Source organism: Notothenia coriiceps, unplaced genomic scaffold, assembly GCF_000735185.1.
Source record: "Notothenia coriiceps isolate Sejong01 unplaced genomic scaffold, NC01 NC01_scaffold00020078, whole genome shotgun sequence".
Classification (NCBI taxonomy): Eukaryota; Metazoa; Chordata; class Actinopteri; order Perciformes; family Nototheniidae; genus Notothenia; species Notothenia coriiceps.
In genome coordinates, this window is record NW_011352779.1 from 112,159 (window position 1) to 130,788 (window position 18,630).

Consider the following 18,630-nt stretch of genomic DNA (forward strand, 5'->3'; position numbering starts at 1 on the left):
TCCTTTGGAAAACATTGGCCGGGAAACGATAGAACAAGCACGTTTCATGCGAAGACCTGTGGCTGCAACCCGGAGCAAAGCAACAAACCATTGCGTAGCTAACTAGTAGCGCTAGCTTTAGCTAACGTTAGCCAACGAAACGAACTGCCGAGTAAAATTGGAAAACACTGGTAATTAATTATTCTATAATTTGTAAAACTACGGTGTTAAAAACGACAATTTCAAAAATACAGATTCTAATGGTCAGATATAGATATACAGATACTAAAGATAGGCAAGTACTTGCTTTCAAGAAGAACACAGGGCAAAACAAACTTAGCGGGAGTGTTTACGTGTTCGGCGTAATGACGTACAACGGCCTCGACAATTTCTGTAGTCCTATTCAGCCATTCGGTAACAACCATCGTTTTTCAGACACGTAAACTCTTCAAAAATCCCCAGTGGGGTCACTGCTGATGTATTTAATGTCGTAGAACAAAACGTCAATTACCTCTTAAATTTGTGTCAACCACAGACCTTATTTCGAGCTATTTTCCAAAACCCTATGGAAAAAATGCATTGCTTTTTGAGGAAGGAACCGGAAGTGCCAAAAATGCTAACTTACTTCCGGGTTTTACGACGCGTCACTGCGGTTCTCTATTGACTCTCCTATCTGGAGATGGCAGGAGCCCACCATTAAGACAGGGATCAAAGTCGTGCAAAAGACATGGAAAACAAACCAGTTTGTCATTGCAGGCTAATAACCCACTCTAATGTGTCAGCAGAGGCGGCTTTGTCTGTTGCTTGGGAACACCATCTGCCTGTTTCTAATGCATTTGACATCATTAGCCCCCCTCCCCACGTTTCATCTCTCCAGCTCTCTCGGTGTTCCACGGTGATGGAAATCACCAGAAAACAAGGCAATTGGGAGCCAGAGAGTCTACTAAGTAGCGATAACAAATCTTCCACCCCAAACACACAGATGCTCCAAAAAGAATCTATTAAATGTCTTGTTTGTTGATGCTCCTCTCTGTTAATGGCCAATATATTGAATCCAGCAGATGATATGCAGCGTTTGGTCTGTCTGTGTACGAGCTTTGCATTGAGACTCATTATTTGTTCAAGGAGCAGGACTTCCAAATGACTATTAAACATGAATAACTGCTCCGCGTCCACTCATTGTAGAAAGTTGTTTGCTTTCTACAATGATCAACTGGATCCCTTTTTTTATTTTGGAGTCACTGGACATAGTTATAATTAATATCACGTTTTAATTATTATTCTGGAGCTAAATAAATCATCCTAGAAACATAAACACCGAAATGAGCTCATTTGAGGCTATCAGAGGAATCTGTGCACTTCTATAGATGATGCTGAATTGTAATTTTGTAGCAGTTGTGTGCTGTGGCTCAAGTGAAGATGGATCTGTCTGTAGACTACTGGATTATGCAGCCTGGTGATAAAGGTTCAAGGCTACAGCTCATACTGTAGTCAATAAGGAAATCTGAAATGAAATTCTCCCCTAATGCGTTTCCATTGTGTGTCTGGCACCAGAACACATTCAAGAACAATGTCAGATGCTCACACAGATGATCTCCTAGCCCTGCTCTGAGCAGTCATAGATTTTTAACAGAGTTCACAGAGATGAAGCTTCCAACCCTAATCTAAACAAAGAGTTATGGATCTTTTCGCACTTTTAAAAGGGTAGAAAGAGACTGTGAAGGGAGAATGTGAGAGACTGGGTGTGTGAGGTAAAGGATTCAATATGTATTATTACAACCGTCATCTGTCCCTTAAATGACTTCTGAAAGACTGTGCTGCTATTCTACCCCCCTGCTTCTTTCTTTCTAAATTCAAACACCGTTATTAGTCCAATGACAGATAGCAGCAACAGAAATGTAATTTGGACCTCTGGCTCTGTGGTCCCCAAGGCGGGCATTATGTATGTCCGCCTCTCTGTCTACTTGCTGCTTATAAGGACAATATCTGCCTCCTTCCTGCCTCCCCCCCCACCCCATCCCCATTTCTCTGCCTGGGAAAACAATTCCAATTGAAATGACCCATGTACATTATTTGTGAGCACTATATGCCGTTACATCCATGTGAATCTAAGTGGAAGAGCAAACAGGCCTCCCACTGACTACAGTGTTCGGACTGGTTTGTAATATAACGGCTGCACATCTGGATGATTTGTAGTAACTTAGTAGTGTAAAGGACCGCCTACGCCTATGTAGACCTACAATTCACTTGGGCACACATGAACACAGAAAATGACACAGCCCCCACAGTGGGAAATAAAGTTATACGGCCAGTCCTTATCAGACCTATAGTCGGTAAAAAAGATGGGATTCGGAGATCAGCGTTAACGCTTTCTAGGTGCTGATCAAATCTATGTTAAAATGTCCATATAGGCTAGTTAAGTTATCTGTAAGTTGCTTAGAGAACAATATGATAAATGTAGGCTTTTGAGAAATATTATTATGCCTTCAGGAATGAACCAGTATTAAAAGTGTTTTGGCCAAAGGTTTATTTTAACGTATGATGATCTTTGCAACATTGTTAAATGTATATTTTTTGGGCAATAGGGAATTATGATCAAGCTAGCTCTAAGCAGCATAAAATACATAATGCAAACACTCAATGCCAGAAAAACCTTGATCAAAGCAAATACTTAAATAAATGAAATGATTTACCGTAATTTTCGGACTATAAGCCGCGCCTTTTTCCCTATTTTTCGACGCTGCGGCTTATATAACGGTGCGGCTAATCTATGGATTGTTACAGCTAACGGCCAACACCTTTAACTCTATGGGCTCTATGGCCGGTCCGCGGACCCCCACCTTTAAGCGGCGGGTTCCAGCAGGAAAAGCTGGAGGCCGGAAAAGAGTGAGACAGGTAGCGCGCAAAAGTAAAAGTGGAACCGAGAGTGGTATGCCGCTGCTGCGGCTTATATTCAGGTGCGGCTTATAGTCCGAAAATTACAGTACTTCCTAATCATTTGAATTACACAAATATACGATTAGTTTTTTGATACAGTGTACGACTACTTCATTGTTGAGCAAGTCATATTCCATACAATGATGAAAACAATCCACCCCCCTCCAATCCATTGCTCTCAACACAATAAAGACTCGCCATGTTGGATTTCATTCGTCTGTAAAGTGTGGATTCAGAGATTACTCAGGCACATCATTTTAAGTACATGACTATTATCCAGTGATGACTAATGAGCATGATTTTATGCATATTACACACCATCTTCGGAATAGCAATGCCTTCTCCATTTTCTTCTTTTTCTGTTTTAATACATGATTTTCAAGAAACATTTGCCCGCAGAGTGCTCTTTCACACTCTCTTAAGTGCACTTTTGCACATTTGGTACAGCACTTTAAAGTTTTTATGATACATTTCTCGCATTATGAGCAACAACCCTGTGTGTTAAAACATGGGCCATTTAAAGAAAATATATGTACTCCTTTTTATCAGCACGACAGCGAGTGAACAGTGCTGTCCTTCAGCGAGGTGCACACAGAGAAAACACTGGTTTGAGGCTTGCTTTATAGTTGTAGTAAAACAAATCAATACGTTTTGCAGGCATTTGTTCAAAGGCAGATGCAAAGAAGGGAATGTTGCCTCAAATCACAATGCTCCACCTCTTTTACTTATGTTGTTTGTTTGCTTTTTGACAGTCTCTCAGTTAGTTTTGTTATTTCCTACCGTCAAATTTCATATCTACGTATACTTTGCTGTGGAAATTGTTCTCTGGCTTCAGAGGCTGTTTGCTGGTTGTTATGCAGCCTCTCTCTTCCCCGCTCCAGCCGTCATTTGCCATGCCGTTTCATCCCCTTCCCCTCATACTGCAGAGCCCTGTTTGAGCTTTTGAAATCAGGCTACTGTTCAATACCTTTCAAAACGTCCACAAAACCCTGCCTTTGGTGTGTAGGGCTGCTTGAAAGGAGGTGAACAAAAATGACTGAGAATCAGGGTGTTAATGAACAACAATATTGTTCCCAAATGTTTCAATGTAACAATAGTTGACATTACTAGGTCAAGGTATGAGTAGGCATCATCTGATTCAACTTGATTCAATAGGCTTTTATTTCAAATAATTTTGATGCTTATAATATTCAACATATCAATGTTTTATGAATGAACATCTGAAGGCTATCTTTCAAGACCATAACTTTAATATCCTCTACATAAGCTGCTTCTAAGTATTATCTTGTTAAATGAGTTCTGAGGTTTGTTCTACTGCAGTAGTTCAACATTGAAAGGCACAGGTTATGGATCTTTTATCAAGCCTTCTCTTGGAGCACTTTAGAGAACCTGTGGTGCTGAAAAGGCATCACGTAAAGAAATTGGAGGCTCTGTATTTTTCTAGCACTTTACCGCCACGATGAAGTCACGTAAGGACATATTTACAAAGTGGGTTCATGATAAATGGCTGATGTGGTCATATCTGCAAGTAAGAGAACCTCTGATTCATACATGCCAACCTTTCCAAATCTAAAAGTGCAAAAAAGGTTTGCACAGAGCGAAATATCTTTGTGTTGCGCGACATATCAGAAAATACTGCATTTAAAAAAAGAAAAAAAAAGAAAGTCATTTCATGCATTTTTCAACTGATAAAGTGTGATATAAATAATGTACAGGCTTTAAGATTTCTGTAGTTCAATAAACAGAGACATTAACGACATGTCTGGTGTGTTATTGTGTGTTTGTGGTCCTCTTTCAGTTGAGACACTGTAGGATGCTTCCGGAAAAGACCAAACACTGGATGTCTTTCAGTCGCCAACATGTGTTTTCGAGACACTGATATTAACGGGGGAATCCTGCAGGACTCAAATGCCTCGTCGGGGGTTACCCCCGGTCTGCACGTTGTTTCTCTTTCAGAAACACAGAGGACTACTGTTTGTATGATGCGATCACGCTGCAAACGATGTCCACCAAAAGTCGAGTCCAGTGTCTATGGAGTGTCATTTTTATTTGTTATAGTTTGGGAAGATTGAAAATTGGTAGGGAAAGCCAGCTAAGTCGGTAGGCGGTAGAAACATGTCAAAAGCGGTAGACTACCGCCCAAATCGTTAGGGTTGGCAGGTATGCTGATTTCAGCCTCAATATACAAATGATACCATCATTAGCAAATACTTTATAAACCAGGGCCAGTAATGTACACTTTATTTAGCCCATCACAACCTGTATTGTCCTAAAACTATAGATTTAGAATATAAAAAATATATAATTTTACCCACAGATACATTTTTAAAAATACTGGCTTTTTCTGTGTGTTATTGTACTGTTGTTCAATAAATGTTTATAAAAAAAGGCTGCCCATTTCTGTTGTCAACATGATTTACTTAAAGTATTATTACTAAATTGATGTTATCTCCTTTGACAGGGTTTTTCTCTCATATCCTGTTGGATGAAGCGGCCCAGGCCATGGAGTGTGAAACCATCATGCCTTTTGCTCTCGCTACCAGGACCACGCGCATTGTGCTGGCTGGAGACCATATGCAGGTAAGACTTTCTCCAGTGAAACAAAGCTGTTTTTCTTTTCTTAACTAGACCATATCATGTAACAAATACTATCTTTTTACTCCTATAAGGCAAACCGATACTTACCAGTGAAGCAATACAGGTACAGAGCATATCTATGAACAAGTAGAAGTCATAATTACAAGTAACTGTAGAGCTGTGGTTCTGGGGTCCACCTCAGGCCCAGATAAATACATCAATAAAGCTTTGTAAGCCAAAACAAGGAATTCAAACCGTATCCCCCACTCCTGGTTTTAAGACTTGGCACGGGATTACAGCAGCAGGCGGCGAATGAAGACCAAGACTTCTCTGACTACTCTCTCTTTGCTACTTTTTTTTAACCAAGATAAGAAGATTTAGAAGACAACCTTTTCTTAGGTCTTAATTACTCATCTGTCCTACATTATCGATTAGTTATTCAACAAATGCAGGATGTTGTCCTTTTCATACAATATCTCTGTCTCCTCAGCCTTTCTGCTCACACTTGAACAGTGTGCCTCCATTATTCAGCAGCATTAGAGCAGTCTGAATAGTCAATGGAGGCCTTTGATGGTTTGCTTTGTTATTGACCGTGTGGGGCCTCATTAAAGCCGGCTGACCCGCTCTCTCTAACGGGCTTACATTAAGAGTCAACCTCAAGATAAATAGCCCTCTTTCTTGTGTGGGTGCTTCCAGTTTTCAATGTGAAGTCTCATTCAAATCAAAGCACATTGGGATGGTGGTCACACATCTTGGTTACTACTGTCAGACCAAAGAAATATTGAAGTTATGCTTGATTTATTCACTTTATTGCTTAGGCTTGCTAACAGTGACATTTTGGAGCAGATCAGTAACTAAGACTGGCCACTGAATATATAAATATATATAAATATTGAATTTGGCATGTTCTCAAACTGCTGTGAAATCACTGAGTCAATTCCACTTAATCACTGCGACTCAAGGTCTGTTTGTTTATTGACATAAACACCAGATGGAAAAGCTTACAAGTCAGAAGTAGAGAAACAACTTTTTCATCTTATGTTCCTTAACACAGGAAGTCAGTTGTTAAAATCAACTAATTAAAAGTAGGAACACTTGGAGCATCCTTGCTTACTAAAAGCTTTTTTGAAAAAATGTAAATAGCAACTATAAATGCTCAAGCAACAAACTCAGATACCAAACTGTTAGGATTTAAACTTCATTTGAAGAAATGTAAATATAAGGCAACATGTGCTGTCAAAGCAGATGACATGCCTGGGAAATGTTATTTAAATAACTTTGGAATCATAAAGGAGATTGCAAACACATGTAGTTATTGTAGACCTGCCTTGCAAAGCTACTTTATGTGCCATGGAGGACAGGGTGTCCTGAAAAACATGTCTTTTATGTGTGAGGTTTGACACACTGCTTTGTTCAACTTTTGATTGATTCCAAATACCAAATGGAAATGGAGAGAAAAATAATGATGACAGACTTATTTATCTTCGTCATGCTTTTAAACTGACCTTTTTGTATCTCTCGATTTGCAGCTCAGTCCATTTGTGTACAGTGAGTTTGCGCGGGAGCGTAACCTGCACGTGTCACTGCTGGACCGCCTGTACGAGCACTACCCCGCTGAATACCCTTGTCGCATTCTCCTGTGCGAGAACTACCGCTCTCATGAAGCTATCATCAAGTAAGTGGGAGCCCCTTGTGTTGAGACTTTGGGAGGAGAATCTGAAATACTCTAGAGAAGAGGGGTCAGGTAAAATGGACAGGCAGACACAAAGAAAAGTTTGTGCAGCTGCCGCAATGCATCTACAATGTAACAGTATGTTCTTTAGCCCAATGTTACATTTTGCAAGTAGGTTGTTGTTCATACTGCATTTCACTGGTCAGTGCCAGGCCTTGCTGCATACTGTTGCTTCAAAAGAGGAACACACTCAAACACACACTAGAGATAAAACGGCGAACAAAGAAAAGGTCATGATATGATTAAATTGACCAAAATTAAAATGGTTATTATCATCATTAAAGTACTGATATACACAGTTATTCTATTTTTTTTCATATTATTATTATTCTCTCTCTTACACACATAAGCATACGCACACACTGATAACAACTTGGACATTAGACATATCTTTGTTTTTTTATTATTATAAGGCACAATATCTCATATCTCTTGGATCTTTGAACAAGTCAGTCATTAAAAACTAATTTGGCTGTGTAAAAGTGCAGTTCATATTTGGGTCAAAATCTCATACATCCCAGGTTGTGTAATAGTGAAATGTGTGTGTGTATTAATATATACATGTCGTAAAAGGTAATCAGATTTCATAACAAACATATCTGTTTTCCTTGTCTTCAATTATCAGTAATTCCTGATAGATATATTTGCACTAACCCACTCTTTTCTCAACATATTCTAACTATTTTGCTTTTCCTGTTTTTCTACAGCTACACGTCAGAATTATTTTACGATGGGAAGTTGATGGCAAGCGGGAAGCAGCCCTCCCACAAGGACTTCTACCCTCTAACCTTCTTCACAGCCCGAGGAGAAGATGTCCAGGAGAAGAACAGCACTGCGTACTACAACAACGCAGAGGTATATCATTGTTATGATCCTGTTCTTTGGCCGTGGCAGGCCTCACGAGGTTTTCATATACATTATGAACCAGTCAACTGGCCATAGTGTTAGGTAGAGTCTTTGTGTGAATGTTGCTTGGGGAATATAGATTTATAAAAAATGTAAGGATTTGTGTTAATATGTACTCCCCAAGTGAATGTAACTTTTGGAAATAAATAAATTATTAGAATATTCATAAATACATTTATATAATGAAATTACAAGCATTTTACACAAAAAAAAAAAGCGCTAAACTTGCTGGAACAAGATAGATTAGTTGCACATGAATGAACATCTGACTCGCTGTATTTCAGTTCAATTTGTGTCACTTGGTTTGATTGTATGTGTGTGAAAAAGCATTTAAAGTATTTATGCGTTCCCGTTTTGATATATATAATTCAGGGTTTTCATTGCAAAGAAATGTATTTTAGTTTGAGTTGAATTGGGTTGAGTAAAAGCAGAATGCCTATCCGAAAGTGATCAGCTGTTTTAATGTCTCCCCATCACACTCACTGTCTTTAATCCTAATTAAAGATGAAACCCATACACTTTAATTAGGAGCCACATTTGACAGCCATGTCTTGACTCTCTAACAGCTCTTGCCTTTGATTGGTTCTTCTGTAGATTCATGCGTTTGTGGTCATTGGCAGTCTCAGACCCCCCCAAATTAAACTATGGACGCTTCTCTATTCTGCGACCAAAATGTCAGCAATGCCAAATGAATTACCCCCCTTCTCTTTGATACAGCACTCATGTCAAACCATTAACAACATTATCATAATCATTCGAAAATGCATTGAAAAAGCATGTCAGTTTGTTTATTCCCGTGCAAGTGTCTTTGATGGGTTTAGAAAACCCATCAAAGACACTTGCATGGGAATAAACAAAGACAAGTGGAAGACAATATTTCCCTGACTGTTCAAAGTCTTCGTCACTTTGCAAACGATCTGAACATGAGTTGAAAAACTGTTAGGGCTGCTCGATTATGGCAAAAATCATAATCTCGATTATTTGGGTCAATAATTGATATCACGATTATTAAAAACGATTATCCATTTACTTTGAAAACATCAATTTGAAAACAAATGTAAACAGTATGTTTTTTTAACAGTTGATTACCCTGAACTTTAAGTATAATTCAACTGAAAAACCAATAATACATTTTTTTATTTTTAAATCGTTTTATTTCGATTATGTTTTCATAATCGTTGCCAGCCAAAATCGTAATTGCGATTAAAATATGATTAATTGAGCAGCCCTAAAAACTGCTCATATGATTTGAAAAAACAATGTATTCAAAATATCAGCTCTTGCTTTAATAATGTATTTCCAAGCCAAGTTTAGTTTACACACAATACATTGATTGGAGATGAAATGATAAATGCATGTACAGTGAGACTCTTTAAAGTTGTGTTAATAAATATTTGTTTCGTAGTAATACTCAAAACTGCAGGTGTTAATAAGTCTGTTGGTCAGTAAAATGCATTTGGCAATGCATGATCATAAAGTGCTGAACCTTTTTCCATTTTAATCAGGCCATAGCATTCAGTTTTATGGCTTTATTATAATGCCGACATTTGACTTGGAAAGTATCCCGCAGTCTCTGAATTCCCACACGTTTCCCCTCTGTGTCCTCAGGTGTTTGAGATCGTGGAGCGGGTGGAAGAGTTGCGTAAGAAGTGGCCGGTGGCGTGGGGTAAGCTGGACGACGGCAGCATTGGAGTGGTGTCACCGTACGCTGACCAGGTGTTCCGCATTCGTGCCGAGCTCCGAAAGAAGAGAATGCATGAAGTCAGCGTGGAGAGAGTGCTCAACGTCCAAGGTGAGTGTTAGCCAACAGGGTGATGCTTTGTATTTGTATTGCATCTACTGTACATGTGTGTAGTTCCTGACTCAAAGGAGAAACTAGTGATACCATAAGTACAAGTTTAGGAATATTCTGAAATGATAATTGCCCAGTTGGGGTACTGCATGTACATAAATAATTTAAGACTTAGTATCTTGGGGTTTTATCTGTAGTATTTAAGAGTGTATTACAATTATTGAATGGGAAGTTGATTATTGGAAAAAAGCAGCTATGTCAAAGCATCAAAAATGATAATCTTACCCCACTGATGATATCAGTGTTAATATTGCCCTTCTTATCATCTAGTCCCAGTAACAGGAGGATATGAGTTCTGGTTTCTCTAACCAATCTCTTGTCTGCTTCATGCAGCTCCCACTTGTATTGCATCCAGCTGCTTTCTACAGGTCATTAACGTCCTCATTAGTCACACATGATACATTTTGACGCACATGTGCACACACACAGCCTCTGGAGTCATTAGAAGATCAAATAATTGCAAGATATTTTTCTATTTTAGAAGTTACATGGATTCTTCTTTTTGTAGAAATACTGAAGACATGGCATTGAGGCTAATGGGAAGTCCTTAGAATACATTTTTTTATAACAATCTTTTCCTTTTTATAGCGCTTCTCAGAGTATTCGAAACTTCATTACAATAAATATGTTTTGCAGGTAAGCAGTTCCGGGTGCTGTTCCTCAGCACGGTGCGGACGCGGCACACGTGCAAACACAAGCAGACGGCCATCAAGCGCAAAGAGCAGCTGGTTGAGGACTCGACAGAGGACCTGGACTATGGGTTCCTCTCCAACTACAAGCTACTCAACACGGCCATCACCAGAGCCCAGTCCCTGGTTGCAGTGGTGGGAGACCCCATAGCACTGTGTTCTGTTGGACGATGCAGGTAAAAAATGTCACTTTTAACTAAAACCTTCAACAATGAAACATAGCAGACCTCTATTCAATGTGGTAGAGAATGAATTCTCCTCATTCCAAACTCTTCTAAAAACTTTGTTGATAAATATGATTCTATTAAATCAGCTACTAAAATGTTGACCACTTGGTTCTGAACCATTTCTATTAGAATTGTTCTCTAATCTCTCATTCACCTCTAGTACTAACCCTCCATCTCCATAGCAACATTCGTTATAACATGTCAGGTGTTTGTGGTTGTGTGCAAATGTCATTATGCAGAGAGGGAACAATAACATTGATGTGTTAAACGGTAAAAGGCTATGTACAATTTCAATGTTGTGTATCAGATTCCCAGAGGGGACCTGATACGCTGCAGTCACTACACACAACAACAGCAAACACTTGTCTTTGTTTCACAAAAACAGCACCCTACCATTTATCATGACAATAATGACGATTATCACAGTTAAAATGAAGGCACACTAACATTGTGGGTTTTCCTCTCACTCTTGTATGACTATTACAGTATAAGGACCATTGTATGGCCACATGAGAAAGTCAATTATTCCTTAAAAGCCCATTTTCACATCTCGTTCCAGGGAGAATGGTATGATTGTATTTGTTAAAGCTGACAGATTTGAAGACTGAGAGATCACAATGCTCTTTGTTCTTCTCATTCTTGTCGCTCCTGTTTTCCTCCTAGCATTAATTTGCTTTCCCTTTGGTGGGCTTCATCATTCTGCTGATTTTCCTTCTCCTCACTTTCCTCTCTCCTTTTTAACACCTGCTTTGCACATGCCTTGTTCATGTTTGTTTTAAGGAGTCATTTGTTACACTGCCAGCACAACACATTAACTATACGATCCATGAAACACTCAATCCAAGGAGGCATAAAGGAAAATAGAAAGTAAAACCTAATCCCCATCTGTTGCTTCCTGTCTTTACAGAAAATTCTGGGAGCATTTCATCTCCATCTGCCATGAAAACTCCAGTCTGCACGGCATCACCTTCGAGCAGATCAAGTCTCAGCTGGAGGCCCTGGAGCTAAAGAAGACCTACGTCCTCAACCCACTGGCCCCAGAGTTCATCCCCCGCGCCCTCAGGCCACTGCTCGGGCACCACGCGCCTTCGCTGTCCCTCCACCCCCTCCACCACCCACATCCTCAGCATGTACAGGCCTCCTCCAGCAAGCAGGGTCCGCAGCAGCTACAGCAGCAGCAGCAGCAGCCATCCCCCCCTAAGGTGAGGTTTTCAGTGGAAGGCATTACTCTTTTCCACCTACATCTTATTCATGGTCATTTTTTGATATGGGCTTTTCAACTTCGGACACCAAACGGTGGGTAATGAATCAAATGTTTATATCTTATTTATGCCTTTACTGTATTTCTTCTGTGAATACTGTAAATAGGCTTTAGCGAGGCAGAATACAAAAACGAACAGGTGGAGCAGAGGATGATTTGAAAAGCTCAAATGTTAGAAGGTTTTCTATGTTAATGTAATCTGTTGGATAACCATTTATTGCTTTGTGGAAATGGTAACAAAAATGATCCAGAATAAATGGAGTGCTCCTTGCTTTTAGAGACAAAACAAATGATAGAAGCTCTGCACACACGGGCACAAAACACATCTCTATCAAAATGACTCCATGTATTTTCAACCACAGGAAATTACTTTCTGGCAGTTCATTTTGACCCCTGAAAAACAACAAATAAATTAGCATTGCAGGCTTGGACAGAAGGATGTGGTGTTTGTTTGTGGAGTAGAAACGTCTCTTTGTAGGTCCATTCTCCCTGCCCGCCCCGAGGTAAAGGTTAACGAAATCACCACAGCTTCCAACCTGCTGCTGTCTCCCACTGGGACTAATGAGCCGCAGCTCCGCAGCATCAGCTGACTTAAAAGAGCCCCCACAGTTCCTCTCTTTTCACAGTCAAACTGTGTGGCTCAGTACCACACAGACATGGTGCTATCTCCACGCACTATGGAATGAATGCAGCAAATGCAGCATGTGGATGTTGGAGCTCTCTGGCACCACCGTAGATTGTGCCTACTGTGGTGTTCAGCTAACAAATCCCTGCAGATGTAAAATAAAAATCTATAAGTTAGTTCCCCTTAACATTGTCTCAACCTAGTTACTAATAAAACCTGTGGTGGGTTGAATGTGGTTGCTTAAGTGTGAGCAGAAAATGCATAAATACATTTGTTGAAACGGTTCAATGTCAAAAACAAGCAAAATACCCAAGGACCAAAAAAACTGTAAACAATGTGTAGTTGCAAATACTTGTAAATTGTAAATGTAATCAGAAAGCGTATAGTTTGTGTGTAAGGCATCCATTTACCAGAAATATATGCTTCAGTTGACTCCATATTGTGGCGAGCTGTTTTCTGACACAGATGGTGTTTTGGTGCAAGTATGCAAGTCTGACACTTAAAAGAAACGTCTTGCATTCCAAAGCTTTATGTGGTTTCAAACTTCAGCACTATCAGGGCCATTTGTTATGGGGAAATAGGATTTGCAATTTCAATTAATGAAATTAAATTATTTTTGTATGCATCGATTTTTCTAGTAAGAAGTGATGCAGTGAGTTGGTGTCGGGAACAAGTGAAATGTTTGGTGTTACGTAGCCTTGTGTGACTTCCTTTTGACACATATTCTTGAGCGTTTGTGTTTGTGTGCTCATCTCGATTAAGATCTTTCTAGTATCTTTATTTATCTCGTCAACAAACCACAACCTCGTGCTATTGATTGCTCAGCACTACCTCACCGACGGATAAAGAGTGTCATTGAGAACCAAACATTTACGGCTGCACTTGACATTCAAAATGGTTTAACAAAGACAAACCTGAGGAATCACTTCCTTTTTCTTTACATTGGATAGTCAAAGTTAGAAAAGGTAACATTACAAGCAGGAAGTATGTAATCGCTCAAACATCCAGTAAGAAGTGCTATGTATTCTCAGCAGATCCTCTCCGTTTAAGGACATTAATCATATTAGATCAGCTGATGTTACGTCCTAAAATAGCAGACTGCCTGTCTGACATCATCTGTGTTGATTTCAAGAACATATTTCTCGCAATATAGAGTACATGTTAGAAGATTGCATCTTTTGTGCATTTACTACAAGATCATTGCATTCTACCGACACTGACTTGTGCTTTAGTTGCAGTCATTTGATATAATATGTCATTATCTCATGCCAATAAGAAAGGTGCCGTTTCAAATTAAATCTCTTTATATGTGGAAGCACATTGTATGTTGGCTGGTTCTCAGTTTAGGTTGAGAGGACATGCTGCCCTTCGAATATAACCATATTTGAAGTACCAAAGAGCATTGGCTATGCTGGGTGTGAAGCTGCGGGAAGGAGACGGATCATATTGAGAAAGAGTTCCCTGTCAGTTTTGACAGCATCTGTCCCATTATGATCGGGCTGTCTTTCAGAATTTGTTATTTAAAATACAGCATTCACAGCTGAATCTCCTAGTGTCTCATTTTCAGCAAATGATCTTTTCTTTCCAACATCTTCTTCTTGGTGTATAGAGGCTTTGCCAGGAACATTTTACAGCATTGCTAAAACAAGCCGTTCCTATTATGTGATGTCATATATTTTGTGGTTCTGGTTTGCATTGTAATGTCAGATGTTCAAGTTATTTATTATTCATCTTTGTTCTAAACTTCTTGCTGCAATACTTGAAAGCGTGTCTTAAGTGCCAACGACTGAATTAGTAGTAGTAGGAAGTGCCAGAAAAAGTGTAGTTCATGGACTTCTTAAAAATTCAACAGAATTACTATCTGTTAACTAAAAGATATATAATAATATTAGCTTTATATAATATCAGCATAATAATAAAGGCATTGGAATGTAGCATGTCATGAATTTCCGCTTGAAGAAAGTGTATTTATTATCAGGGACTATCTGTTAACACCTCATTGAACCGAGAGAGACTGCGTTTCACAGAACCAGCCGCAGAAAGATCTCTAAGTAGATTGTTGTGTATGCTTGCGTATAGCAATTAATAATAAAATAGACAGGATCATCCTAAACTCAGGTATTGGGAGATCTCACGGGAGCTGATTGTGTGTATGGCCTTCATGAGTAATTTAGTGTGTGTGTCAACATTGATCAGGATTCAGTTGAAACTCTGCGTGTACATGTATATAAGCTGGTGCGTTAACTGAAGCCCCCTGGAGATGTGGTACAAAGGTTCTTACTTGGCGGACATGTTAACTCGTATCATGAAATCAACAAAGCAGTCCCAAAATAAATCCAGAGTTAACCGGGGTTATGTCGGACACACGCAGCAGTTATGTCCGACATAATTATCTTATGTGTTTGAGATTTTGGACAGCTTAGTTCTATCCGTGGTTGTTTATGGAATACATCGATCAATGGCTTTAGTGGATTTATTAATGAAATCCTTTAATAATGACTCCTCCATTTAAATGCTTTTATTCATTGGACATATTTAAAAATGTTGATGAGTAAATAGAAACTGCCTCTCTACAAGAAAACCCCAAGCTTTACGTTGGCCTATTGTGTAAAAAAACAAGCAGTCAAATATTTGTTTAATGCATACCCTTTAAGTTTTGCTTGTGATTTTCTAATGATTCTTTTGTCTTACAGGGAAAACATGCCAACCACACAGAGCATCTACCACCGGAAGGATATGGTGAGCTGAGCTGTTACCTGGTTCTTCTGTTCATGTATTTTTCTTGTTTTCTGACATGTCTGAAATTGCAACCGCAAACTTAAGACTTTTCGCAAGCTTTTTTTTTTTATAGCCCCAAAGATCATAACAATAAAAAGCAATTTAATATGCTGCATATGTTTTAGCTCATTTAAGGTGATTAGAATATTAACTTGTCTGGATGTATATAAAGGGATAGGAATACAATGCAGTTCACATTTGAAACGTACCATGAAAGTTCTACATTACTCAGGTTAATAAATACTGCATCAAAAAAGTAAAGGAAATCCCTGTAGCATTGCTGTCATTATCATATTTATATATTTTTGAATATGGTCAGGTTTCCGTTCTTCCCTTTTACTCCCCACACACAAACAAGCGCAGATCTAACAGCTTAACACAGGAGAGAATGAGCCAGTGTAATGCAGTCGCCCAGATGGATGCATGAAGGCCTGAGGCTGCTGAAGCCATCAGTGCGATGCAGCCCTGAACAACACGGCAAGGAGCTGATAATACAATGTTTACTGCGCGAACACAAGGACTTTGCTGCAGCCGCTGAAAAACTGTCAGCCAGCTACATCATCTACTGAAAACATTAAATAAAAACCCTTCTTTAACGATACAGGGTTGGCCATCAGCTGTTTTTCATCTCTCTGTTAGAATCATACAGGGTATAATCGGACATGTTCCAAGCTATGAATAGTCAGATATGCTTGGGACTTGTGTGTTGAATGCTCTCAGTGTGTCGTCGCATTACGGTTAAGAACCTTTTGCGCTTACTTGCATTAACATGCCATCTTCTCCATTGCAGCGCAACCCAACCCAGCCGTGTTGATGGGAAACCCAATTCGGGCATTCAGCCCACCCTTGGGAGGCACACCAGCTGGCATGGGCAAGTCACCCAGTCCTGTTCAGAGGATAGATCCTCACACCGGCGCCAGTATCCTCTACGTCCCAGCTGTGTACGGTGGAAACATGGTCATGTCCATGCCCCTGCCTGTAAGTTTCACCTTTTTAAACTGACACAAATTCACTTGTTAGAATGTGTACAAGGCCACTCTATCCAATGTGCCACCAGGCCACAGTCATATTCCAATATTATAATCTTCTAATCAGTCTAAATATTTGTTTTATAATGCGAGAATATCAGTTTATTTCACATAAAAGTTGCCAGCTCAGAATTATACCACAAGTTTTTTCTCATAGAATAAACTTACTAGTTAAATAGCTCCACTTAGTTGAGATTTGAGTATTTCTTACAAATAGTATATGGCAAGAACATTATTTGATGAATTCATATGTATTTGATATGATGTACAATGTGTTCTCCATAATCCACAGTATGTGTTAACCCTTCTCTCCTGTGTTATGGCTTCCTGATCAATAATCTGTCCATATGTGTATTTGTTTCCTTAGTTGCCTTGGCCAGGTTACCAGAATCGCTTTGCTGTGGATCCTCGCATCATGAGCCACCCGGCGGCCATGGCCTACAACTTCAATCTGTTGCAGGCCCAGAATCGAGGGTCCCCCATCCCCTACAGTGGGGTCGGGCACCCCTCTCCTCTCGGGATGGGCCAGCCCAGCCCCGACAAGGAGCTCCAGGCTGACCCCATCAGAAATGGTGCGCCTTGAATTACATTTTCCCTTCGAACAACCACCAAGATTAGCAAATGACTTTAATTCTTCTTCCATCAAAAGAAAGAACGGACTGTATTAAAAAGCCAAGCCAATGGTAATTATGTTTTTTTCCTTCTTCAGGTAAATTAGAAGGATGTCCAAAGCCAGAACAGAGCCGTCTTCATACACCAGAGAGGAAAACCGCAGACATGAAGGAAAAACAGGCATGTTGTTGACACTTGTGTTTCATTTGTTATTGTTCCCCCATAAACAATCGACCTAATTGATCAATGGCCACGCCTCTTTGCTCATGATGTATTTTATCTTTATTTTGTATCCAGGGTGATTTAGACACAGGCCAGAGTCGAAGTCTAGACTCCCAGACTGACGGGATTGGTGGATTTCCCAATGCGATGCTGCATCGAAAGGATCCCTCAGCTGCCCAAAGACCCCTCAACTACCACCTGGCCCCACCCAACCCAGCTTTCCCCCCACATCCTGCCAGTGGGAGGGCTTTCCCCCCTCAGTATCCGGTCTCCAGACTTCCCTATCGGGTCGGCCAGCCCCCTCATCCCGGGATGCCCCCCCAGAGTCAGCAGCTCAGCCCTGCCTACGCTGGTGGCAGCCACAACGCTTCCTTCTTCAGTGGCACCATTCCCCCCCACAGGGCCGTCCAGTCTCCCACTATGGATGGGTCGGAGTCCGTAGGGGTGGAGGAGATGAGTAGCTCCATTAGGACTCCAATGGGCCACGCGGGGGTCCACCACCCAGGCCTGTCGCAGCATAACAGGGTCAACAGCTTTGGGGAGGACGGACAGGATGGAAGCATGGGAGAGAGTTTGGGTGAGTGGAGCATTATTGTTCCCTTTAGTAAGGCTAACCCTTAACGTTTGGATGGGAAATGGTGACTTTGTTTTGTAGATATTTTTTTTTTAAAGACAGAATATTTTTGATTGTTTGGTTGGTTGTAATACAAGCTTGATAATTCGGGTAAAGATTAACCTTGAACAAAGTAATACAAATTACATTTTTTTTCATCAAAAAAAGAAATTTGATCTGACTGTAGTTCCTATCCTGGTAATCTGATTTATTTGCAAGATCCTTTGATTTCTGGGAGGCTAATAAGTAGCTGCCATTCTTAATATTCACGTTGATGTTGGCCCATATTATCACTTGGTATTTGGTCTGTGCGACTAAAGCTAGTGTTATTGACTTTTTTAATAATATAAATATTTGATTCAATACCACATTACAACAACTTAAAAGGCAATAATGATAAAAAGAAATGTTCCTTAATTAAGATGCCTTTCTTGATTTTTCTTTGTTTTGGATTAACTCCATAAGGAGTGATACTCTATGATTTTATATATATTTGCAAACAGATCCTTGTTTACATTTAAACTCTGCATTGATTATGATGGGACATAATCATATGTTTTTTTATATGTAATATATAAATAAATATGCAATT

General features: G+C 39.8%; 1 protein-coding gene across 1 annotated transcript in view; it reads left to right on the plus strand.

Moving 5' to 3' along the window:
- Window positions 1–18,630, plus strand: part of helz (helicase with zinc finger) — a 59,462-nt gene that overhangs the window by 34,040 nt on the left and 6,792 nt on the right. Inside the window, exons 21-31 of the mRNA XM_010779283.1 lie at window positions 5,378–5,496; window positions 7,023–7,168; window positions 7,933–8,080; window positions 9,740–9,923; window positions 10,620–10,848; window positions 11,807–12,101; window positions 15,479–15,524; window positions 16,354–16,541; window positions 16,959–17,163; window positions 17,301–17,383; window positions 17,501–18,002. Coding sequence (XP_010777585.1) covers window positions 5,378–5,496; window positions 7,023–7,168; window positions 7,933–8,080; window positions 9,740–9,923; window positions 10,620–10,848; window positions 11,807–12,101; window positions 15,479–15,524; window positions 16,354–16,541; window positions 16,959–17,163; window positions 17,301–17,383; window positions 17,501–18,002 — 2,145 coding nt within the window. The remainder of the gene's footprint in view (window positions 1–5,377; window positions 5,497–7,022; window positions 7,169–7,932; window positions 8,081–9,739; window positions 9,924–10,619; window positions 10,849–11,806; window positions 12,102–15,478; window positions 15,525–16,353; window positions 16,542–16,958; window positions 17,164–17,300; window positions 17,384–17,500; window positions 18,003–18,630) is intronic.